At 42.9% G+C, this 26958-nt stretch overlaps 1 protein-coding gene across 2 annotated transcripts in view; it reads right to left on the bottom strand.

Moving 5' to 3' along the window:
* Window positions 1–2269: 2269 nt before the first annotated feature.
* Window positions 2270–26958, bottom strand: part of KLF7 (Kruppel like factor 7) — a 63781-nt gene continuing 39092 nt past the window's right edge. Inside the window, exons 2-4 of one of the 2 annotated variants that reach the window (XM_030580566.1) lie at window positions 26091–26706; window positions 9426–9549; window positions 2270–3562 (exon numbers count right to left, since the gene is read on the bottom strand). In XM_030580566.1, coding sequence (XP_030436426.1) covers window positions 3511–3562; window positions 9426–9549; window positions 26091–26706 — 792 coding nt within the window. In that variant the 3' untranslated portion in view covers window positions 2270–3510. The remainder of the gene's footprint in view (window positions 3563–9425; window positions 9550–26090; window positions 26707–26958) is intronic. The other variant, XM_030580567.1, reaches the window with a different exon arrangement.

Raw genomic sequence — 26958 nt, 5'->3', positions numbered from 1 at the left:
CATGTCTGGTCATTTTATATGGCTTCTGTTCTGCAAATGGGCATGAATTCAATCTGAAGGGAAACCGGGTAAAGCCCTCCCTTTAAGGCTCTTTTGTAAAGCTGCTAGATAACTTCGTTCCCAAAGCAGCCTTATAGAGAGGATTAGCCCTTTCCCATTTTTCATGTATCCCAGGTTGATTGTTACTAGTGATTCTTTACAATGTGGATGAAGTGAATGCAGCTGTAGCAGAAAAACATGGACTAAGACCTTCAGAAGTGGCTAGTGATCTTGGGTGCCTCAGGTTTTGAGCTCTCGACTTAAAAGGGCCCTGGTTTTTCTACAGAGTGCTGAGCACCAACGCATGGAAATCAGACCCATTTAAGTTGTCTCAAGTTGGGCACCCAAAATCCTTGGTTGCTTTTGAAAAACCTTAACTATGAACAAACTGTTTGCTTTACCCGCTGTCCTCTATGATACTAGAACAAGCTTTTTCTGCTATAAAATGACTGACAGAGTGCACTGAGCTGAGACACAATATATGCAGATTACAGATGTCTCTGAAATATATCAGTGATGGTCCTGAAACCCAACATTTCTCTTTCAAAGTTAGAGGACCATTACTGATAGGGCCCAACTGAGAAATCCAGGTCTTGGTTTGGATTCTGAACCTATTTCCTATGGTTTTGGGGTGTTTTGATCCAGGATTTTGATTCAGGCCTATCTGTAGAAACTAAAGAGTTTCCAAATATTTCAGAATTTTTTGATATTTATCTAAAGGGCCCTTGTTCTACTATATTTTAAACGAGATGTCAACAAGACCTCAAGTGACAAGAGGAAGCATATTTTCTCTTTTTTTTTTTTTCATTTTTAAAATAGAGCCTTGTACTTAAATTGCCTTTAAAATTAAGTCTTCTGGACTATTAGTAACATTTCTAGAGGCAGGAGTACCTAGAGTTGTGAAGAGAATATTTATACAGATTCATAGCCAATGACTAATGTAGTGGCGGGTATGTGCACATGTACTGTAGGATGCTATGGGAATGAATTTTTTCTAGAGTTTACTATATCTTTATCCAGTGCACTGAATGGATGCTCTATAGTTTCATGCAACCGAGGTTCAAGTATCCTCAAACTCCCATGAGACATCCTAGTAAGATGCTCCACATATTCAAACACAAGTTGGGTGGTAGGGCCCTCAGAACCCAACTGAACTCCTGGATGGAATGGCCATAAGATGTATGCAAATACATAAGTAGAGAACGACGAGATTGTCAGCAAGCAGTGCTCCAGTAATTTTTTTAATAGTATAGTTAGTTTTTTTCTTTAAATCTTTGGACTAAAACTCAATTTTCTCTTACTTTTTTCACTGTTACATCATTGGCCCCAAAAAGATGGTTAGATTTTGGTCCATATCTCATGCCAGAGGGGCCAGATATCATATTCCCCACCAAAGTGTCCAACTGTCAGTCAGTCCAACTGTGAGCAAAATAAACATCTTTCAGGTAGATTCAATCTCTGACTGGAACAAAGGTTGCGCAAACGCTGAGAACGCAAGTACCAATGATTCCAGTGACTGCTCTTGCATTTTACAGCTATAGATTTTTTTTAGGAGTTCAGTTTTGCATCCCAAAAGGGAAATATTTAACAGTCAATGAGTCAAAACAGTCAAAGGAGGGCAGTTGGCTAGTACAGTATAAAGAGCAGCAACCATTTGTGGACCACATGCCATTTTGTTTCATTTCTAGACATGTCTTGTAGGAAGGGTCCCAGAATATACAAAATATACAACCTGTCCTAATGACCACCCCACCTGCTTGCATAGGCCATTTTATATGGTCCTAAAGGCAGTCTTTGGAGTTAGGGCCAGTGCCAACTTGCTATAAATGTAAGTTGTATTTATATATATATATATTACTTTTTTTTTTTTAAACAAGAAATTTAGTCCACTTTGAGCTAAGATGGTCAAATTATCTACAGGATTCAAGGGTGAGCATGAGGCTTCCATTGATCCTGGATGGTACAGACTGAAGGTCGAATAGGACCCATGCTACCAATACTTTAGACCGATCACTTGGAAAATCCTTAGTGTTGTGCATAAAAGCCAACCCTTCATTCACCCTTTAAATATTCTTACAATTTTTTTTATATCAGTGGGCTATACCATCACCTTCATGAATGGCAAAGGAGGACTGTGATCTTTACTTTAAAAGATTAATGCTGAATGAAGCCACTTTATTTGGAAGCAGTCTCAACCTTCCCATTCTGGGACTGGAGTAGTATTTTTGGCTTTTTTTTTTTTTTTAAGATGCTTAACCAAGTTAGGCTTAGAAAATAAATGTTTGCAGGTGCTCTTTCAACAAATAAAAGTCAATGTTTTTAACTGGTCAATAGAATAACAAGAACACGCAACACAATTTGTCAATCACTGTGGATTGTAGCCAACATGCTCACATGGTGCTGAAGGAAATCTGTAGTCATGTCTGATTGGCCAGTCCAAGACAGATAAGCAGGTGAAGAAAAGGAGTTCTGAAGATCACTTGTTCATGGAGAAAAGATAAAATGTCTAAGCTTCCACGTGAGCTTTTCAAGTTTTCATCAGACAAAACAAGAAGTCCTACCTATGGCAATAAGGTGATGCTTATGGAGATATAATGTGGTGTTTCAGGGACTCTTCCTTTGGCTGCTTTCCAGTCCTGCCAGCAGCTTCCATAATCCCTACCAGTGCATAGGGCATGCAATAGCCAAAAAAAGTTAACACAAAAATACCCAAACAAAAATATTGTCCTCCGTGAAGTCTACATAAACTCAGGCCAAACAGATGATGTTTATGTCACAGGTGTCACTCCACAGTCAACTGCCATTAAGGCCATTGGTATTGACGTAAAAGGATCTTAATAGCTCAGTTCTAGGAAGAACCAAAACCAAGACAGATCAAAGTGTCTGTGAGAAGTTTGACGTGTCGAGCATTAGGAATTCTCAGACAAAGAACAAAGGAACCAAGAGGTTAATTTTGGCTACCAAACTGGGATTTGGTTTTCTAGGTCATTATTTTCCCCCACCCCCATCTATTTAAAAAGAAAAGTTAGTGCTACAAATATGCAACTTCAAGACGACATATTCTCCTATGGAGTTGCATTGAGAAGCGAGTTAAATAAGCCCCTCCTTCTTGCTGTCCACCTGCAGAGAAACCTCTTCCACTTACTTTGATTTCTACTGGCAATAGCTGGAAACAAATCCAAGGGTGATGAAGTCCTGTAAGCGATTGTTCTATCTTACTGACTTCACCTCTACCCCATCTCCTCTCCTGCACCTTCTTCCATCCAGCTGGGGCAAGGCATAAAGAACAGATGTATGTATTTAAGTATAGTTGGGTGCATGACAGTGTGAGTGTGTGGTCTGTGTACAGAGGTTTACATGTGATCAAGTTCTCTTCTTCTGCAAGGCAGCGGGTTATAACTGAGTTCCACCCTTCATGCCATGTCTTTTAGCTCAGCTGACATCTATGCCATGCTGACTGATTTTAGGTACTTAGATGTGTCTCTTCATGTGGAGGGCAAGATGGTCAGACCTGGAAAAACACCTGCGAAACAAACAAAACAAGGATTTTACAAAAGAGGCCTTTCTGCTCCTCCACCATCATGCACAAGAACAATGTTCATCCAGGTTTACAGCAGTTCCCTGGAACATGCCACATGTGATCACAAAGTCAAGGTGACTTCCCCTCCACCATTCAAGATAAGTAGCTATGCTGGCTCTTCGTTAGTAGATTATTCTCCCTTCACTCCAACCCCATCAGATTCATACTGTTAGAAACTGGGGAATGGGCAAGTTAACTCATTAAGCAAGTAGCTGTAGTAATAAAATTAAATAATTTTGCATATTTTCCAGTGCTCAGCACCCTTAGGTGTGGTCATTTCTTCAAAAGACCTCAGCACCCACTTAGGCATCAAAATAAGAGGCCAGGTCTGCATTTCTCAGTAAGAAGCAGGTAAGGAAATTGTCAGTCAGTCATTTATTTTTTTTAAAGTTGAAAGAAAAACATCCAGATAAACAGGTCCCATGGGTGCCTTCAGCATAAGGAAAAAAAGAATCATGAAAATCAGAGGGGAAAGACTTGGTAGTGCACTTAGTCTGTCCTTTTGCCATTATTTTCTGATTCTCTGTGTTCCTACTACTACTTGTATGCAGGGGTGAGCAAATACGATAAATGTTTGTAAGAGCAGAAAATCTGCAAGAAGACCACCTTGGCCAGATCCTCAATGGATCGGCATAGCTCCAGTGTAATCAATGCTATGTTGATTCATACCAGCTGAGGATCTGGTCCATGCTTCTTTACAAAGTAGAATAGGAAAAAACTAAAAAAAACAATTTTAGAATGGTATGGACTTGGAATCCTGCCTTCTTTTAAGTTCCAGAGTGAAGTATGTGCATTAAATCTGAAGAGAGAGAGACAGAGAGAGGAAAGCCTTACAATGGACAGTGGGCTTCTAATACACAAGGCTCACCACAGCTAGTATTGTCCAGCTGCAGGGTACCAAATATACCCCTGGACGGCTATCCTTCTTATCAGGATAATGGAGAAAACAGCATGCTATGGATATTACAGCTGCCAAAACAAGCCTGGGTGCCAGTAAGACAGGCACCAGCTGGCATTTTAGACTATGACCAGCCGCAAGACCACCACCTGACCATTGCTTCTCTCAGATGCCTGCTAATAACCAGAAGCAATACTGATTAAAAGTTTTGCTGAGTCACTGACATGGCAAGATTTGTTAATGTTAATAACAGAACCAAAACTTTGTTTTGTATCAATAACCGTATGTTCTGCTCCAATATATTTTTACACCTAATAAAATGATACATAACTAATCCTGTGGGCTCTCTCCCTGGCTAGTAACTCAGTTAACTTCATCTACTGGGGAGGCTCCTAGAGAAGGACAACAGTTTCAACTGGGGGGGGGGGGGAAGTCAAAAAAGAATTAGATAAATTCATGGATGATGGGTCCCTCAATGGCTATTAGCCAGGATGGGCAGGGATGGCCTCTGTTTGCCAGAATCTGGGAATGAGCAACGGGATGGATCACTTGATAATGAACAGAACAGGTAATCCCTTCTGGGGTACCTGGCATTGGCCACTGTTGGAAGACAGGATACTGGGCTAGATGGACCTTTGGTCTGACCAAGTATGGCCATTCTTAGGCAAGTCTCCACAAAATTTTACAGCTAAATCCTACCATCAAAAAGCCCAGGACACATCTGCAGCTATTAAGTTGCTGAGGTCCAGCCACGTTTTCCCTTCTTGGAACTGGTGCTGGCTGTAGAGTTGGCCCAGAATGGGCAGTTGTCCTCAATAGGTTCTGAGATAGGGATCCATGAAGGAAAATCCTGTGGATCTCTCGTCTTCCACAGGACAAGTCTCTGTCTCCACAACTTTGCCATCTCTATTTGCTGCATTTTGTACCCACGCCCAGCACGTACCCCCTCCAGGATTCAGGAAGGCTGCACGTGTCCCTGCATTGTTCCTAGCAGGGACTGCTTGCAGTGCATAAAAATATCATAATTCCTGATGGGTTTGCATGGACATAAACTGCCTACTCCCAAACATGCGGCTGGGTTTCATCTCCGCATCTGCAGAGCAACAAGAGGAGGCAGCTGGGATGGGAAGAGAATATAATGTTCAGCCATCTTTTTCCTCTTCCCAGATCCTGCCCAGTGGGATTTGGTCCTCTTAGCAATCTACCTACTCCTCCAGCTGTGTGGAGGGGAGCACATGGGTCTTCGCTTGCAGTCAAAGAGGATACCCATATACATATTAGAATAAAGCTGAAGAGTTTTACATCATGTTTCCCTCAGTTGAACACGTGTGACAGCTTGGCCATGGCTCACCCGGGTGTCCTGACATAGGGTATGTAAAGTCACCCATGGTTCTGAAAAGCTTCTCAACTAATTCTTCGGCAACTCCAATAACCAACATGGTCATGGTGCCTCAGCCACCCTGGGGACTCTTTCATTTCCTTCTGGGCTATTTCAGCTCCCTCTGCTTTCTCCCCTGCCGCTTCCAAAGCACACACCACTCGCTGTACATATGCTGCTCCTCACATCTGTGGTAGTTTGCCAACCAACATTTACAATACGATCTGTGTCCTGTAAGCCGTGGGGGCAAAACTAAACACTTCATTTTAAAGGATCCTGTTTTTCCAGAAGAAACTTCAGCTGTTAACTCGCTTTGTCATGAAAGGGGATTGTGTTTACGCCCAACGCCAAAGGTCTGCTACAAAACCCTCAGCACCCCCGTTTACGCCAAAGACTGTGTGTGCCTGAAATTTCGGTGCTTTAAAAAGACGCCACCAACATTGTTTGAAAAAGAGAGAAAGTGTGTGTGCGTGCGCACTTGGGGAGGGAGAAAACAAAGTGACAGACGTCTAACTTCCTGTCTCCCCACCCCCACTTCCTTTTGTCACTAAAAGTTATAACACCTGAATCGACCTATATGTGTTGTTTTTAAAATTGTCCTCTAGGCTGATAGCATGAATACAATCCAAAAGGCTAGTGGTGTAAACCCACAGCCCTGAAAGAGGGGTTTTCAATGGACTAATTGATGGATCACGTACATAAACACTCCCCCTACTGGTAGTTCAATCACCATTTTCATGCTCTGATGGCCAAAGTACTCGCCTTCACCTCTGAAGAGTGGTGTGCAGTTGGTTTACACTACGTCAAGACTCCTGAAAACCAGGATGTTTACTGTAGGCAAGGACCCTTCTATCATTAGTGGATGGTGAAAAGGAAGAACTTAAAAAGAAATCTAAGAGGCAGCAGTTTAGAGATGGAGAAATAGGATTCTATCTGGGTCCTTAATTCAGGAAAGCACCTGTTTAACTTGAAGCACGTGCTTAAATGTTTTCTTGAATACAGCTGGACTGAAGTATGTGCTTAAGGGCATGCCTGAATCCAGGCCTGGAGTAGCGGGAGGTTAGCACACTTGGAAAGAGGAAGAGAAAGGAAAGAAAGCATGAAGTCCAAAGCAGGCCCAGCGAAGTAAACCACTTTGAACACAGCGAGTCCCTGAGCTTCCCAAACTAGACCCAGTGAAAGGGTGGTGGGAAACTGGTGGACAGATTACACCACATATGATCAGTTTAAACTGGTGAATACTTCTTACCTAGCCATAGTTCTGGTCAAAGGAGGAAAAATTGACATTTTTAAGGGAACAAATTCATAGAATAAAACTGCAAATAGACACTGTGATGGGGGTTGCTATAGAAAAAACAGTTAGATAAAAAGAGAGGGGTGGTATTCTTCCAGCTCAACATGTGACAAATGACTAAAGGAGATTGTGGTGTTAATAGTAGGCGGTGAGATCTCCTTGGATCTGAATGATCACAACTGTTGTCTTTTTGCAACAGGAACCAAAAAGGGTGGTTTGTTTATTTGGGAGTTAAAGGACTGGGGGGGCTTGGTCAGTTCTTAAAGAGCAAAGATCAGCAGAAAGCAGCCTCTTACAATAAAAATGAAGAACACCAATGTTCTTTTACTTCACAGAGATGCTTATAAAAAGGCAAGAATCCAGAGGGTTTGTGCTTGGTTTATCCTTTATCATTATGAGCAAACAAGAGATAATCCAGGGGTAAAAGACAAGGAAGCCCTTGGTTGGGGGCAGGGGAGCGAGGAGGAGGAGGATCTTGGAAAGACAGGATGTGCAAATGATCAAATTTCCTTCCCATCAAAGGATGTGTCCCTGTTTATGTTCTATGTATCATTTTTCTGTGCATGCTCTTGGCCAGTCTGGCGTGCCCACAGGCTTTATAAACTCTATATTGTATTACAAACCATTTTCTTATCATAACGGAGAACCTTAGTGCTGCATTAAAAAGATGGGTAATTTTCTTAAGCCTCTTAAAAATATATATAAATAGGATTAGCCGGATAACATGTTCGGATGCAAGCACATGATTTGATTATGCCTACACCGGATCCAGCCTTCACCGTGGGCATTGCCATCCTCCACTTTGGGAGGGGGGTGTTATTGTCTGATAACATCAGTACTGTCAGATGTGATTCCTTGTGTAGTGTCTCTCTTGCTCCACACCAATTATATATTTATTTTAAAGAGCCAGATTTTCAAAAATGCTCAGCAACTGCAACTGGGACCAGATTCTCAAAAGAGCTCTGCTTCCATTCAGGCACCTGAATGAAGAGGCCAGATTTTCAAGAGGAATCTGCGGCCAGCAGCTCCCATTGTTCTGGATGACAGATGCTGAGCAGACAGCTCTCGAGGCAAACCCAGTCACCTCATTTTTAGCTGCCCCCAGTGGGAGCTGTTGGATGAGGAGTTCTTTGGAAAAGCTGGCTTTGGGTACCTATCCCTAGATCTAGGAGCTTAAAAAGACAGATGACAACCTCCATTTTATGTGGTACTGTAGATTTAATATTTTGTCAAGTGTGTGATTTAAAGACAAGAGGACTATATTCTCAGTCATCGTGAACAGTCATGGCCTCTTTGATTTCACCCAAAATCCTTGTGGTAAAATTTTCAGATGTTCCTAAATCACATAGGCATTTTTGAAAATGTTGCCCTTTGTTTCCCCAGGAACTGTCCCTCCAACTGCCTCTAGGAAGAGAGGCAAACATAAGGCTGTGTACTCAGTTAACTGAACCAGAAGATCAATGATAGATTTAACATACAGAAAAGGGAAAATGCTGTCAGTCCCCTCGGTTTGGTTCTATATCTTGGGTTCCTTCGCCATTCACCTGAGAACCTGTGGAGATCTCACCACTTACTCCCCATCTTAGGCTGTGTTGACTTGCTTGACCACTGGTTTGTGAAGTTCGACAGTCCTCAGGTGACTTCCTTTATAGAGACCAGGAAGCCAAGAGGTGGAGCCTGATCACAATTTTGTAAGCGAGGAAGGGCAGCTGTGAATTCAGTCTTTTGTTGTTGCCCAAGTCGCATTGGATCATGGAGAGGAAAAGTCAAGATGTTGCTGCGGCTAGCAGGTTGGGTAGAGTTTATGCACGTTAAAGTGAGATTTTGCTAAATAAAGCTGTGCATTGGGCCAAATCCTGCTCCAGTCAGAGTCAATGGCAAAACTCCCACTGACTTCGCTGGGACCACAGTCTGGCCTTGACTCCATGCTTCTGCTTAGGTATCCATAAGAAAAAAAGGTACAGAAATTAGTTGCTGGTCTCAGCCCAGTTGCTAGCGGACAAACTTCCTCTTCCCAACCCCCCGCCCCACCACTCCTGGCACTCCTGCTGGCCGCTGAGGAAGAGAGGGGTTTCAGGGCAAAAAAATACATTGGCGATGCGCTGTAAGCAAACACGCACTGTTGCTGCATATGCTATGTGAAAAACCAGAGGTTTTGGTCCCTGGGGGCTGGCAGTGTGCTGTCTTTCACCAGCTGTACATTTGCTTGCACACTAGATTTAGAAGGCTGCATTACCTGTCACAATGGTTGCATTTAAAGGGTTTTGCCCCTGTGTGTTTCCTGTAGTGCCTTGTGAGCTCGTCGCTTCGTGCAAAACGCCACTCGCACCCTTCCCACGAGCACTTGTAAGGCTTCTCACCTGCAGAGGGAAGAGAGATCAATCAGCACTGCAATGAAATTACTGCTGCCTAAATCTTCCCACCCTTTGCCCAACACTTGGCCAGCCAGCCCTATTCCCCATATCAAGCTGTACTGCCCACAAGCACCCATTCCTTTGCCGCAGCCAGCCAGGCCTTTGCCTACCCACACAGGGCACGAGCACCACTTATTTTGCCCCATGTTTGCCCCACACCTTGTTGCCTAGCACGCAAGTACCAATGACTTGTATTCACTCAGACTCTTCAAATCTATGGCAGACTCCCAAAAGCTATTGACCATTCTGAACCTGTTTCAAGGACTGCTGAAGTCAATAGGAAACTTTCCATCAACTTGAATGGTCTTTGGATCAGGCCCCAACTTCATTACATCTTAAATTCTTACACTGCCTTGGTGAAAGAAATATTTCAAAACCATCAGAATGTTTTGTTTCGTTCAAAAAAACCAAACAAACCCAAACGCCCCCACAGCTGCGTTGCCGTAGGCTTGTTTTTCAATTCCTTCAGTCAGGGTTGTGTGCACAAATTTGGTTACTACTCATGCAAGTGGCTATTCCTGTGCACAGATATCATGGTTGCCCATGCATGTCAGGCAAATAGGTGTACAACTGCACATGTAATTAAACCCACAGTGCTTAAAATGACACTTAACAAAAAGTATTGCTCTAGTTCTGGCTTTCAGGAGTTGCCTTTCACACCCCCCCCCCACAGCACATGCATCTCCTCTCACCCAGACCCCACGTCTTGTATCCCCACTTAGATGCACCTGCTTAGTTGATTATAAAGTGCAAATGATGTTTTCGGTTCTGCAAGCGCAAGAGGAGAAGTTTTCTCTTTAAAACAAGTTAATCCCACAGACAATTGTGACTGATTAGCACCTTTCCGACCGTATGTTTATCAGCTGTTATCCCACATGGAACTCTCTCTCATGCAGGGATTGGACATCAGTGAAGAATCTGCTCCGCTGTGTTCACTTTCCCCATTTGATACCACAAACCCAGGTTCTCGGGGTCAAATGCAACTCTGGTGTAGCACCCATGACCTCAAGGACGGTACTCCAAGGCCATTAACATTTTAGAATGGATGCCGTCGAGGTCGAAATCTCCCCCCTCCCATGACCCCTTTCTCTATAGGACTGCAAAGTGTGTGCGTGTGCACAGATTTACCACATCTCCTCAGAACACGTGTGAATGCTCTTCTACTACATTGCAGCCATGGCACTATGCCCAGCCCTCCTGAGCCGCCCAGCAATAAAAAGAGGCTGGATGCATTAGGGGAGGTGGGGATGAGTGAGAACACAGTGAGGAAACTGATTTCATTGTTAAGCTTCAAAAGGGCAATTATTAGCAGGGAGGGAAAGTTGGTTGGTTTTTTTTTTTAAATTCTGAAAATTGCTAAGAACGTGCTTCTTTCAATCTCTCACTCTCAGCAGATTTAAATACCAAATATCGTATGTCAGGTCTCCACATGTCATGTATTTACCACGGAGTATATTCAGCAGGTACTAGAGAGAGATCTGAATGTGTTATAGTCCGAAACTGGGAGCGCCACAGTAAGCAAATGGGACAAGTCAGAAGAGTGTGAGGATCAAATTCATTGCTGGTGTAACTCCACTGACTGCAACAGAGTTGCCCCAGGAACTGATTTGGCCCAGTACATGTAGGGAAAGCTTCTCTGTGACTAGTCATTTGCCAAACATTATTGATTACAAGCTAGGCTCTGCAGCTCCCAAGATAAAGTGGAAAGCTGGCATGGAGAGAAGAGGAGAATGGGCTGGGATATCTACCAGAGTTCAGCAATTCAAGCCTTTTATCGTCAACTCAGGTTTGAAAAGCAAAATCCATAAAAGGATGTGTTGCATCGGTCCTATTAGAAGAGGAAACCCTACATAAGGCTGCAGCAGGTGGAGAAATGCCAGGCACAGATTGATCTATCAGTCAAACAATCACAGTCTACAGGCCCTAAAGAATAAAAGATAGTTCATGGGGGAGGGTTTGAGGAAAAACAAAAAAGAGGCAGCAGGATTTTCATTTCAAATCACATTCTCCCTGAAGCTCACTCTAGGCAGGTGCTGTTGGGTTTTTCCCCAAAATACCATATAAGAGTGTACAAAACAGAGCCTAGGTATTTTAAGCCAATCATGAACATTCACCGCACTGTACAGGTAATATTCCTCTACAGCACAAGGTTTTAGAATAGCAGGTCCCTTGTGTGCTGCAAGACCTGGGCAAAAGAGGCCAATGAAAGATGCCTACATTTGTAGGTGCTGTAGTATTTAGGATGCCCTAATGCTCTTCTGATTAGTGTGTTTGTCCTGGCCATTTTGGGGTTAGACCGTAAAAATAAAAGAAATCCTAAAGAAACCGTGGCTGATAACAATGAGAAAATGGAACAAACATATAGGGCGACTAGACAGCAAGTGTGAAAAATTGGGACGGGGGTGGGGGATAATAGGAGCCAATATAAGAAAAAGACCCAAAAATCTGGACTCTCTATAAAATTGGGACATCTGGTCACCCTACAAACATAGCACAGGCTGGACTGGAACAAGCTAGACCTATTGAGGCAAATTTGTTTAAAAGGAGTTTTCCACTCAGAAAGCCATTCAAAGTTTTCATTTCCATCAGAGCCTAGATCACGGGCAGGGTGGTGCTTCCCATGCCCATCTCAGCCGTGGCTTGGACACTGTCCCCAATGTTGGCCCACCCAAACACTGCCCTCAAGTGTGCTACAGCCCACATGCCCTCCCCTAGAGATCCAGGGCAAGATTTGCATGCTCTCCTCAGTCTCTACTGGCATAGAAAGTGGACACCCAGAAATGATGCCCCATATTCTGGGCTTGTCCCTGATGGTGGAACATTCAGCTGCTGCTCTACTGGGACAACTAACACGTTGTTTTTAAAAGCAATGCACCACAGTAACAAATTGTGTGCGGGTGTGGGAGGAGGTAATTTGCATGGTGAAACTCATTTAGTTTGTGTGGCTGCAAGAGAAGAGATGTCTCGCTTGCAATGGAGACAGCAAGGCAGATGTGTTTGTGTGTGGCTGTGACTTTGTTGCATACATTATGGAGAGAATGAGAGACGCTGACGCTTGTTCAAAACTGGCAGGTACAGATAGCCTAACGTACAATCGTGTACGGGACAGAAGGCTTGTTGACAAATACTGTGGTCTTTGCCTGAAATCAGCAGGCATTTTGATTGAAGCAGCGTTTGTCTAATTAACATTTGCCAAGTGCTTTCAGAATGTAGCGTGCGTATTTAGCTTATTAGAGGCCACCAGTAATTCTGTTAGGCCTGTCTAGAATACACGTATGAGTGGCATGCTACGTATCTCTGTTGTCTGTGCTCTAGGGGCTCTGTCCCCGATGTGTCTTTGCATAGCATAGAGTCCGGTTTTGTTTTCAGCTTCCCTTCCTCTGTAACATTAACCGTGTTCTGCCAAATGTCAGACAGTGCTCCTTTGTGCTCCTAGGCAGCCTGCTTGCTTACAGTCAGCTGTGTGGCATAACAGAAAGGCAAAAGAGCCTGTGACCTTTAAAGCCATGTCAAAAAGGGATCCTTGCCCCACAGACCTAAAAGAGATTAGCTTCACCCACCCCCACCCTCCATATAGCAATTCTGAAAATGAGAGTGTGGGGGTAGGGAGAGATTTCCGTGAGAATTTCTGTGCTCAAAGGATAAAAACTAACTGTATCTTTTCATTGCTGCTTTACTCTTACCCATTGTAGATCAGATTAAAAGCCTCTCTTGGCTACTGGTCCCACAGAGGATATCTAGGAGTGGGGTGTCCCTCTGATCTCATTAGTGGTAATGGTAGAAAAGAATGGTAAGGGATGAATTCCATGCGCTCTTCTGTTTTCATAAGAAAGTACATGGTGAAATCCTGGCTCTACTGGAGTCAATGGCAAAACTCCCCATGACTTCAACGGGGCTAAGATTTCACCCAGTACACCAGGAATGAGTGAGCACCCACCCCCACCCCCCGCAGCAGTCAAAATATTTCGGTTGCAATGTCTTTTGTGAAATCATGACGTTTATTTGAATTAGTATTAGACCCTGATTCATGCAGGAAGATCCTTGCGTTCATGGGGTCCACATGCATACTGAGCTCTTTGCAACGTGCAGGCATAAGTCCCTTATGATCTCTCTCAATTCGCCCCTGTGAGACAGTAAGGAAATTCTCTTCAAGTATGGCTGAGTCAGCCAAAATATTTTAAGAATGTGGGGAGAGGGGGAAATAGATCCTTGACATGTACATTTTGAACTTCATTTAAATTAAAAAAAAATCACTTTCATTCTTCAATACTATTTAAAAGCACCTTTAAAACACACAATTAGAAAACCTCCATAAAAAGTCAGCATATGCTCTTCCACTGTAACTTATTTTCACACAATTTCAGGACCCACAATTGTGCATTTTTCTAATGGGTACAAAACTGGAAATTCTATTTCCTTCCCTTTTTAAAAATTGGAGATAAAATCAGATTATTTGTGAGAAAAACAATTTCAAAAGCCTGAGCTGTTAAGAAATTGTGTGGGCTGAGAGACACTGCTAGAAATGTGTTCCAGTGGCTTCCTTGTAGAGATAGTCAAAGGTGAACTGCAAAGCAAAACTGAATATGGAGTTCAATGCAGGATCTTTCTCCTGAACTCCTCCCCTAAGCAAACTGGGGGGGCCAAGCAGTAGGAAGCTATGTCAGTAGGATCAGGACCAGAGCAGCTTCACTAACTTTTTAGAGAACCTTGTGGATAGTCTCCTTCCCATCCCTTCTGCAAAATCCTTAGTACTTGCTGTTTCACAGAGAGTAGCCTAGAATGGGCCATCACACACAGCAGAAGTGCCAGTGTAACTGAAACTCATGCAACCCAAGGCATAGGTCACAGAGTAACACATTCTGGGATTGCTTTAGTGAAACAGGAAGTAACAAGAGAATTCCAGATGGAGGTGGGGTGGGGGTGGGATTTTAGTGGTGAATAGTTCCAAACCCACACTGCCTTGAGGAGATGTGTAATACATTAATTTGGTTTTGCTCGCCGTTTGTCTTAATAACAAAAGCCTATTGTATCACAGTAAGAAGCCTAATACAATAATCACATTACATGTATCTTACATTTACCACTCACCCCAAAGAGCTTTACAGCGTACCAGTGAAACAGAGCCTTTGCTGGGGCAAGGGTAGTAATCAGGCAGAATACCCAGCATGCTGTGCAACAGGAAACATTGTTGGTCAAGGACACTAGATCAAACCTTTATATCTATGAAAGATGCCAAGTGATCTTCAGCATCAGCATGTTGCAGAAAGGATGACAGATTTCAAGGACGCCTCCAAAAGACTCATAACTTAATAATAAGCCTCTTCGTGCCCTATGCACCACCACTACCCACCTCTCATTTCACTGTGCACACTCTACTCCATGATGGAGCATGGGGTTTTGTGAACCCCAGTCTCTCTAGAGACAGATTTGGAGTAATCCAAGATCCTTTGCTGGCTGCCCAGCCACAGTTTCAGGTGAGGACACAAGTTGCAAATGTATGGCTCACACAGCTGAGATGGAAAAGTCTCCTGAAAAGACACATAGACACACCCTCTAGACGTTAACTGTACAACCTCTGTGTCCTGCAACTTGTGTGCCTCTCCCCAACTAAGTAAAAGTGAAACTACTTATAAAGTCAATTTCAGCTTCTCTTAAGGTCCTTTCATTCTTCTAATTGATTTTCACTGAGAAATGGAAAATGACTTTTTATTTGAATATACAAAGGACTAGAGGGTACTGGACAGTATTTAACTGTTTCATCATTCTTTTCTACCTATATGAGAATTGTTTTATTCATTACCATTTTGGCACCAGCCAGAAAGAGAACTACTGCCTCAAAGGTGACAGTACAAAGCAAACGGACATTAGGCAGAATGTGACAGGAGTGTCAAATACACCATGAGACAAGGTTGTGACTCTTTTTAGGTCAATAGGAATGACTATGTGTTAAAATTAGAACTGATTTGCATGTACATGGTGTAGATCTTTTCATCCCAAAAGCTCAAAAGTGCCTGTACAAAGGTGGCTATATTCAAGCCCATTTTAGAAGTGGGGAAAGAGAAATTAAAGGCCCAGTAAGTGTCTTTCACACACAGTCATTCAGTGCATGAAAATACATTATTTGGATTCTACCTTATTTTCTATATACATACACCTCGCCCCTCCCCACCCCACACATACAAGTGTAGAACCAACAAGGTTCAAAGCATGTAACTAATTTCAAAGAAAGGAAAACATTCCATTTTGTACCTTCCTTGCAAAGAAGTATTTATTAAATATCCATTGTCCATCGAGACATATGCTGAACACAAAGCAGCCTGAGGAATACCACGTTTATTCTCCCATAAAGAACCATAAAGCTTTCTAAACTCTGATTTTCTTTTAAATATGGTCTACTAAGCTTAGCCGAGGAAGATGCTCCAGAATTCTGATGTGTGCTCAGAGCAGAAGGATTTAGTTTAAAGAGCAGGACTGGGGACACAGGTGCCAGACATTGTGTAGAATTTGCACTTATGCTCCATTAATTGCCAACATATCCCCTCTCTTCCCCCCGACCCCTCGGGAGAACAGCAGAGCAGCAGGCCCAGACTGGTACCCAGCAGCAACACCAGCAGCAAAAGTAGCCAATTAGCCTCTAGAATAAGTATGGGGGAGGAGGGGGAAGTGGATGCAGTTGCCTAGCAACCAGAGAGCAGAAACAGCTGTGTAGCAGGCCAAGGTTGGTACCCTGGCAGTGACTGCTAGCCAATTAGCAGACTGCATTTAATGCTGATGTGGTTTCCTAGTAACCGGTTGTACAAATCTGTCTGTTGCACTCTCCTCCTCCTTTCCTCATATTTTCCCCCAGTCATGCTAGGCACTGCTGTTTGCCCTAATTACTGATTCTCTGCTGCTTCAAGCTGCCATTATTTTTGTCCCCAGAGAGGTTGGAAGAACTTAAAAAAAAATCTCCTCTAATAAGAGCTTTTAGTTTCAAATTCAGTTTAGCTCCAAAAGCTCAAGATGCAAGATGAGGTGACCACAGCAAAACAAACAGATGAAGGGGGAAGGGGGCAAAACCTCAAAGATTTCAATTCACTGTGAAAGATTTTCCCAGGATCCTACAATAGATATATATTTTTTTGCAAGTTACACAGAAGAGCAAGTAATGAAAAGGGCTATTTATAACACACCATAAATTTCCACAAAGCACAACTCTGTGGCAAAGATCTATAGTTTGTAGACTTTCGTTTTGTGCATATAGATTCTCTGAGAAATCCCAGGCAACACAGGAAGACTTATCAGTGATTAGAGCTGGTGGGAAAATGGTTAAATATTTTCACAAAAATATGCTAACATTTTAAATTCTTTTTAGCGCTGCAGGTTTTGAAAAGGGAACTTTTTTTTTGTTTGAAATTCTTTCGTATTCATTTTTACCCCTTTTTTTTCCTTTTGCCTCTGAAAAATAGGGAGGAAAAAAGAGGAAAGGAGGAAAAAGGAGACACGGAAAAATGAAAAACTCCCTAGAATTTTTCATTTTCCAGTTTTATTAAAAAAAAATCTGATTTTTAAAAAGTAAAAAGGCTATTTTTGAATGAACAAAAAAAAGTGGCTAAAAATGTTGAATCATTCTACTATGATGCCATGCTGTAGCCTTTTGCTACGGTGTATTGTGCAAGCCAATTTATAATGGGTTCGTTCAACATGCATGAACTCTTGGTTGGGAAGTTTATATCAGGAATTGTATTATTTCATCTGGATTTTAGAAACTGCCATGGTTAAGTCTCTTCAGTTCTAAAGGAGATGAGAACACCAGCTCATAAGTCATCTGGAGTAATTAACTCCATCAGTGTAATTAACTATGTTGTGATAAATAACCACACAAATGCACTAAGAATATGTATCATTTGATGACTTGGAAACTTTACCAGGTTAGTGACCTTTGATGGGGGGAGTGGGGGGAAGAGAGATTTATCTATAATGACAATACCCACTTGCTGGGCCTGATCCAAAGCGCACAAAGTCAATGAAAAGACTGTGCCATTCATGGAAATCTGAACAACACTTAAAAGTGCTAATAAAATTGTACTAATTGTATTGCACATGTATGAAGAGCAATTTTCACTGAATCATAACTCAGTCAATCCAAACCAGTTTTCACCAGATATGCTTAAAGGTATGTCTTCTACACAAGGGCTATTTCCATGACCAATACCAACTTTCCAACCCCAGTCCTTACAGTGTTACAATTTTTAAAAGTTGTTTTCTAATTGGAAAATGTTTTCCTGCCCTGTCCCTCCCCAATACTCCTGCCTCTTTTACAAAAACAGTTTTGCTCAAACTTTAAAACAAAACAACCAACCACTCCCACTGGGTAAAGACCAAGCACCTGAAAAGGTGAACGTTTTGCAAACTAAAAGGTGACTGAGAGCTTATGCAAGCAGCCATAGTGTCTACTGCTAGTTCAACATATAATATACTAAACAAAAATATACACAGTCTATTAAATTCACAAGCATTTATATAAAATCATCCACCTTTAAATAACATTTTGCTTCCAGGAGCCTCTATTGCATTAATAATCATTTATGGACATGGGAATTGGCCTACTCGGACTGCTCAATTGTCCAGTTATCCCAATACCCTGCTTCTGTCAGAGGTAAAGGAGCAGATGCTTCAGGGAAAGGTGTAAAATCCCTATTATACTTCTGGTTGTGCAATATTATACCGTGAGGGAACAGTTCATTCTGGGCCCAGCTGGTGATCAGTTTTTATCTTGAAACACGAGCCCTTATAAGGGTTATCTTAGCTAGTAGAACCGCAGATGTTTTCCACTGTGGGCCCAACCTTCAAATATGAGTTCAACAGTTAGGTGCCTCAAGGGTTAGGTGTCTAAAGTTGCACTTGCATGCCTAAACCCAGATTTAGGCATTGAACTGTAAAACTCTAGCCCATAAATATCTAATTTTTTTTTAATTCGTACTCGGCCATTTGCCTCAAGATCTTGTAGCAATAAGCGGCATGAGTTAATCAGATGTACCAAAAAAAAAAAATTCTCATCTGTTTTAAAATTGATCTGCAAAGCAAAACAATTGGGTTTATGCCCTTTGGGCTTCTTTGTAATGTATAAAGATGGCTGTGAGCAGAGAAAGACTTAAGCCTGCTAGGCTTGATTCCCTAGTCATACAAAGGTTTTTGCATGCCCTCTGAGAAGTCTAGATAATTTGGGTTGTACTGTATGCTTCTACCTTCTCCATTTCAAACTGACTAGCCTATTACTTAAACTCTCCTTAGATGGAAGCCTCTGTCTCTTAATCGTTTTTAATCCATTACAGCACGATAGCTTACCCTTTGGTTTCCAAAATTCCTTGCACATGGCCTTAAGCAAAAGCTTCTTGAAAAGTAAATAAAATGATCCCTGCTGGTTCTAAACCCTGTCCTGACCACACTCTCCAACAGCTGCAGCAGGTTAGAAAGGTGCAATTATAACTTACAGAAACAATGCTGGGTTGTCCCCATCCTATCCAGGTCCTTTAAATTAATTTTCCCAATGGGTGCTAACGTAAGGTTCGCAGTTCTTTATTACCCTCTGGCTTCTGTTTCAGTGTGGACGCAATACATGGGGGCACCATCCACTCCCCAGGCACTTCACTTTCAAGCACATCATTTTGTTAGTGGCTCAGATGCTTCAACCTTGGTTTCCTCTGAAATGCTCAGATCAATCACATCCAGTCGGTGATGTAACCGCGACTGCATTTTAACAATTTAAGTTGTTTCCATCTCTGACTGATTCTCATCTTTGCTAGGTGTGAAAAGCATTCCCAGAGTAGAGATTTCTCCATCATCCTCTGTTGAAAAAATGATGCAGAGAAACAGTTTAGGGCCAGATTCAAATATCCTTACTCCTGCTGAATGGCGACTGACTCTGCAAGAAGTGCCACTGATTTCAATGGGATGGCTCAAGGAGTAAGATGCCACCCAAAGGGAGTACAGGTATCAGAATCTCCCCCTTAGCTTTGCTGCACAGTACATTACTTCCCTCTGCTAGAGATTTGATTGTCTAAGCAGAAGTTATTGCACCCCATTACTCTTCTCTTACTAGGTTCAGGAATTTTGTTTCTATCTAGGCCTTGTCTCCTGGCCAGATCACTCTCGCTCATCTCTTCTGCTTTTAAGCTGCTGGTGTTGGTATCTGTATTTTCCATTTGTGATGATGTACCTGGTTCCGTGACCTTATTTTTCCTGATGCTGCTTCTTCAAAGGATTGTTCCTCCTTCTCCAGCCCCAGCTCCTCTTTTGCCAAAGCCAAAGTTATCCCTTACTACTGGTTACATACTTCTATTAAATGCTCCTTGTCTCCTTAGTAGATATCATACTCTGTCCCCTAGCTCCTATATAAAAAAATCTTGTGAAACCTTAACAGTACACAACTAGGTTTTGTGTCCGTAGAGCCTTTGCAGCCAATGATCTCACAGGTTAAGCTTCCCATCACCTCCATGAGTTGGGTATGTAAACACAGAGGCACCACAGACTGAAATGCAGTTACACTGCAGGAGAAACACAACTCTTTAACAATGCATAATCCCACTACACAATGGGAGTTGAATTGAAACTGCAGGGAGAACTTAGGTAAGCAGAAAGAAATTACCTGGACTTCATTACGGCAGCATTAGTATCTCTACCTTTACAGAAAGTGCCATGGGACCTTAGATTACCACTGGAGGTCATCTATTCCAAGAGTCAGCATCTCCAGCAGTACCGTGCCCCCTCAGCTCACAGGGAAGGGCAAGGGAATTATCTTCCTTGTCTAGGTCCTGGTCCCAAGCTGCCCTGCGTGACAGCAAACAAGGAGCCCCCCTGGCATTGCACTATGCACAACCTAGGGAGTGACCTCTCTACACCCAGTCTCCAGAGTTCTATGGAAAAAAACTCATCAGTTCCACACAAGGCTCCTCCCACCACCCATCTGTGCCACAACAAGATTTGGTCCTATCAGAATGAATGTGTGTTTCTGAGAAGTCACTGGCTCAGGAGAAACTCTTTCACCCCTCAGCCACCATTTCTAATCCAGCTCAGGACAGCAGTGACCAAAAGCAACTTTGAGCCAATGTTCACATAGAGATCTATGTGAAATGAGACGAAGGTCTCATTACTTGAGAATTGTTGTCTGTGTAATTGACACCTTTGTCTGCTCTGCCTCAGCAGAGACCAAGGACCGAATGGGTATGAGATAGCTACCCAGAGACACTAGAGGTGGCTCCTGTACCCTGAAGCAGACTGGCATGTCACATGGGTGACCTCACATGTGCTGCAGCTGGTGTGTAGAGAAAGTACTTACATTTTAAAGTGTTTTCTATCTATTGGTAATTTAGGTCTATGTAGATATTCTCCTATGATCTAGTACCTTTGAAGGGCCCATTTCCACAGTCCAGCTCTCACTGGCATAAGACATGGGCACTTTCAAAAGTGAAATGGCAAGGTTTTTCCAAACCTAGCTGAACATTTAACAGACTCAGGAAGGGAAAACCCAGACTAGGCTTATTTTAATCAGTTTAGATGAACTCTAGTTTCACTTCTATACAAATTACAAAACAAAAAACAAAACAAAAAAACCCTTCAAGTTTAGCAATGCAAAAGTATAGCCAACTACTCCAAAGTAAATATAACCAAGAAATGATTTCCTCCCACTAAGTATTTCCACTGTTTCTGCTGTCAGACCTAGGGAAGCTTGGAATTATCTGTGACCAAGGTTGCCATTCCAGCCCTCCCACTTCTCATGTTGCTAACTCCTGCAGATTCTCTTCTACACATTACATAAAGCTGTGGATAGTTCTTTTGGCACAGCAGTAATCCTGGGCCAAAGGCAGGCAATCTCCCGTCTTGATTTCATCCATGCTGCCTGTGCAGCTCTTCCAAATATCTTTCCCCAATTTGCTTTGCTTGGCTATTCATATCCTTCTCCTCTTGCTTGGCTGGCTTCCTACCCACGTGCACTATCTCATTAATACAGTGTAGATATTGCTTCACACGCTAATGCTATCAGTGGTCTTGCTGTCTAATGCTATCAAATCATATTATTTCCCCAATTATTCCTTGACTTCCTATTCCTTCCCGTTATCTCTCACTCTTCTTACCACTATTCCTTCTTCTCTTGCCATTTCTAAATACTATAGTTTTCCTCTTCTATCCCCTACTTTTTGGAAATCTCTTCCCCATTGTCATCTCGAAGCCTTTCTCCCCTCCTATTGTTTAATGCTGCTTCCAATGATCTGATGTCTCCCTTTTCTTCTTGTCGTAACTCTAATAATTTGTTCTCATGCAGGACCACCAGTGGTTGGCTTGTTTGGGTTTGTTATTCTTACCCATCACTTTGGATAAAAGACACTATATAGTAAAACGGGAAGACAATGTGAGACAGGCTACTGCTTAAAGCCCTTTAGATACCTAGGGAAATGAAAGCACTGGGAAGTTAGATCTCACCAGATCCTAATTTAAAAAAAAAAGCATCCCAAAAGACACACAAAGGAGTCCCAAGCAGGATCTGTCAGAGGGTCATCTTGAATAAAATCCCCTACTTAAGGATCTTCCTTGCAAGTCCATCAGTGGTATTTATTTTTGGCCATAAAGACTCCATCCCATCATTATACTCCCCCCTCCACCCCATATTAGTACAAGGAAGTCCAATATGACAAGCCTTATCTGTTCCACTGGCCTCTGAACTTAGGGACAAAATGGATCGTGGTCACTAACCCTTCTTTAGGTCATGTGCCAGCTCATTTCTAGATGTGTTTGCATCCAGACCTTCACCAGCAATATCCTGCTTTCTAATTTAGGAGGCAGCGGATGACTGTATTTTTTTTTTTTTTGCGCATTCCAATTAGCTCCCCCTCTGCTCCTTGCTACATTGGTAATTCAGTTCCATGCACTTTGTTAAGACTGAGCTAAAATCCCTGTCTTCCAAAGAGACAAACTGTCGTTGCTTGTGCTGATGTCTGCTATGTGATTAAGTGCAAGTGAATGTGTTAAGGCTGGATTACATCTGCAGCCAGCCCGACTCCATTTATGCCATTTAGATTCCACACCTCACTCCCGCATTAGCTGCACGTCTTTCCCAGACACACAGCTCACCTTTTCTTGCCATTTAAAGTTCTCTGTCACACCACATGTCTTCCTACCCACTGCTTGGCTTCCCCCATTTTGGTCTATACAACCTCCATTTTAATTTCCCCATTTACTCCATATTCCCCATTCCCTTCTGTTTTGTTCAGACTATTCTATCCCTTCCAAATTAAATTCTCTTCCATGCAGAAAGCTGTTCATCCCTTTCCAAAGGCTGATGATTTCATAGTGAAAATGTTGCCTCAAACGTGCCATAGAATAATCTCCTGAATCTTTTACATATGGTGCAGCAGTATAATAGAAGTTTGTACAGCACCTAGCATGTTGCGACCCTGATCCTGACCCGAAACCTCTAAGCGTTATTGCTTATATAAACACTCTACATAAGAAAAAATCAGATCTAGTAGGTTGCTATTACTTTGTGGCATGCCTAGCTCAGTTTGGATCGTCACACACTAAAGAAAGCCAGCCAAGTGTCCAGTCAGCGTTACAGACAAACAAAAAGGAATGCAAGCCTTCCTCCAACAGACATGGTTTTAATTTTCAGGGAAAGGAGTGAATCATATTCATCTGGCATGTTGTCTTTATACATGAGTTGGGTGATCCTCCTTCTGCTCTGTCTGAACCCCATACTGAGAGCTCTTTGTCTGCAAGCGCCATCCTGCCCTTTCTGCAAAGAGCAGTAACTGGCACATGGCTCTTGTATTACACACGAGCGAGCTACCAGCCAAAGTAAAATATCTTGCAATCATTTCAGACCCTCTAGTTCACATACCGACTGAGCCAAGTGGCTAGTGGCTACTGGCATTGTCGGCCGCATTCACAATCGACAGCAGCATTATACCGACGACAGAGCCAAGCAGGCTGCATGCAAAAACAAAGAACCAAGCGAGACGAGTGCTTCTTGTCTATAATCTTGGGTGTGGGGGCTGGGAGGAGACAGCTTGAGCCGTGTACAATACATAGCCCAGAATTTCCCAGCTCACTCTCCTCTAACATTTACTGTCTATGTTTTGGAGGCAGTTGGACTCTCTCCTTGTGTTAGAACCACTAGCTTTGTTGTTCAGAGTGATCAGATTTAAGCTCTTGATCATACTACACATGCAGTCCTGGAAGGAGATCCTGTTACAATGCACCAAAAGTTCAAACCATGCCCAAGGCTTTCACACTGCTCTTAAAATGAGGTGAGGTGTCCTGCTGCGATGGCACAATGGAACTGTGCTTTAAAACTTCCTGGAGACAGCCGTGATGTAACTGGGTCCACCACCAGGGCTGTATCTGTAGCGTAGACGGGACCTTCATGGAAAAAGTTCCACAGCTGGGTATTCTTCATGCTTTCAGAACCACCTCTGTCATTGGCCTTTCTCTGTGAAAGCCCAGTAGGACCACTTCCAAAAGCCAAGAAATATCTGTGATCTTATTCTGATATCTTTGTTTACACCAATTGGCACTTCAGTCCACGAGTAAACCCACTGAAGTCAATGAGACTATTTGTGGGCTGGGACTTCTGTTCAGCACAGGTAAAGGAATCAGAATAAGGCTCTCCAGATTCAGGCTATAGTGAGAAACACTTCTCCTCACCTATAAACTATAAAACATTTGAAATACAGATGGGCTAAGGCAATGATGTTAAGATCTTGGTTGGGCTGCAGGTTGGAGATCAGACTTGATGTTGAACCAGGCAGAGGGCTTGGAGTTCCAAAGCGTCAAAAACACAGTGGGCTGTTCTTGCAAGATTTTGACTCCAAACAGTAGAAATTTCACAAGATCAGTAGCTTTTGCAAGCCTCCTCCCCCCCCAGTCTTAAATAATGAACATTTCATGAGGTCATCCCTTTCTTGGGAATTGTGTCACATTCTCTGCCAACCTGTGTGACAACTGAAGTGGATCCAGAAAATAGGTCACTTCTGGTTTTAGAGAGTGGGCTTTGGCTCTGGAGAGATCACAGTTTCAAATCTGAAACACACATGCTCAACATTTGTGGTCTGTTGGGGACAGTCTCTCCAGTTTAAGCGTTTTGACCGATATAGGTAGTCTGATAGTGGTGACGGTGTCTGTCTTACTGCTAAGTATTCTCAACATGGAGCCTAATGCCAGAGGTGGTAAAACATTTATCCTCCTGCCCAAGTGGAGATTGATGTGGCTGCTCCTTCATTGGCTAGGTCACACGTGAGGTTACTTTTGGCAAGATGGCTCCCACCACTGGGAGCATTTAGAATGCCCATATTAATGACAAAAAACAATTCCATTTTTACATTACGATGTATGTTTTACACCATGTAACTTCTCAAATGCTGCTGGGAGCAAGATGGATGCAGCTCTCTTAACAATCCACAGATTTGTTTGATTTACTGCACTGGTCCAACGTGCTGTTTTCACCTTGCAGGATCAACCTAGCGTCTAGGAATCCGCTTGTATGACAAAATCGTGAATTAAATGTGCAGTTATCATAAGAGACCACATATTTTAATGTAAAATTGAAGAAACTGATTACAGCAATCCCTCTGGAAACGAGAATAATCACATAAGATAGTGCTAATGGGAATTTATCATCCTCTATCACATGTGAAGCTTAGAACAAAGCAGTGACACTAGTCGATTTCACAGTTATTATTGTCAATGAAGATTCCAACCAAAAAGCTTCTAGGGGCTATAAACAGATGACAGGGGATTGTGGATTCTGAATCGCCAAATCTAAGCCAATTTGGTATGCTGCAAGTAGCTTAGACAGTGAAACTCACACACACCATTATTAAATATTACCCAAAACAACAACCTAATCTCCCTTTTTACAGCCTAATCTCCTGTCCCCTTCTCCCCATACCCACACACAGAGCTAAGATAGATTCACCAGTACATTCTGGCTGCTTTGCATCACTAGAGCAGCCAGACAGAGCCAGAATTTATGAGTGTATCTAGTCAGTTTTCTTTCTCTTTCTCTCTCTCACACACACTAATTATATATATCTGATTTAGAATACAATCTTTTTATTTTTTTTAAAGTTACCTACAATATTTTCCATTTCAACCAAATAAGACTTGACTGAAATTAAAATTTTAAAAGGCACCTGTGGGAAAGAGGCTTCCAAATCCCATATTTCAGTAACAACCATTTGAATGGGAATTTGGCGGTCCATTCCCTTAGGCAACCTGCATTGATTCTGCACCAAAACCCGGTAAGCAGATGTCTGCGATATGTAAGACAACAACAGGTAAATCACAACACAGATGCAGGCCTACAACATTTTTCCACCTCGGTCCCCATTTCATAGCTAGAGGCTTTGACTTTTGGGAAGAGAGGAAGCCTTTTAAAAAAGAGAAATAAAAAGAGACCATAATGGCTAGGTGGCAGGAGAACAAGGAGAGAGAGAGGCATCCTACACCAGTACCTGTGTGAGTCCTCTGATGAGCCTTTAAGTGGGAGCTCTTTGTATAAACCTTCCGGCACCCATTGAACTGACAGCGATGAACCCTCTTCTTGTTTTCCGGGGATGCCTCGGCCCCTGCCCCTCCTTGCTCGCTGTCATTCTGCCCACTCTTTATCGTGCCTCCTGCTGCCACCGCCGCCACTCCCACCTTGACTGAGGTGAGTGATGCCTTCTTGGCCACCAATTTCAACGTTACCGTGCCATCCACTGCGGAGAGAGTTTGTGGGGTTTTTACCAGATGGCGGCTGAGCTCAGGAGAGGAAGGGGGTGTTAATGAGGTCACAGCGTTGAGTTGGGCCTGGTTGACGGCGGCGTAACCCTCTATGGAAGAGCCGGTGGGCTGCAAGCTGAGGCATGTCTCAGACAGCAGCTTGTCCCGTGAGAGGATAAGGTCCATGTTGGTGCTTTTGTCGCATGTACTCATCTCCACAGGCAACAGGATGGGGTCCAGCCGTCGGATATTGTCCTCTGAGCCTGAAGGAGAGGAGGTGTGAAGGAAACAGTCTAAATCCTCGCCAAAGTTCTCTGAGATCTTCCTTGGCTCTGTCTGAAGATAACGTTCCAATTCAAGGCATGTCTGCAGGGGGGACGGGGAGGGAAGGAAAGAAACCATCATTAGAAACCCATCTCCGCATTAACCCCCAGCTGGGGCCGGAGGCGAGGCATGGTAATCTTTCTGTGTCCAGAACAGTTCAGATATAGCATTTATACACGCCAAAGCAGTCACGCAGAAAGAAACAAGACAAACTTACTCCTGTGGTACAGACCAGCTTTGGAACTACGTTGTGATGCAATGCATGTGTCCGGTGCACTTTTTGATTGCATCACT

This window comes from Gopherus evgoodei, chromosome 11, assembly GCF_007399415.2.
Source record: "Gopherus evgoodei ecotype Sinaloan lineage chromosome 11, rGopEvg1_v1.p, whole genome shotgun sequence".
In the NCBI taxonomy this organism is placed as follows: Eukaryota; Metazoa; Chordata; order Testudines; family Testudinidae; genus Gopherus; species Gopherus evgoodei.
This window is presented reverse-complemented; position numbering and strand designations above follow the sequence as displayed.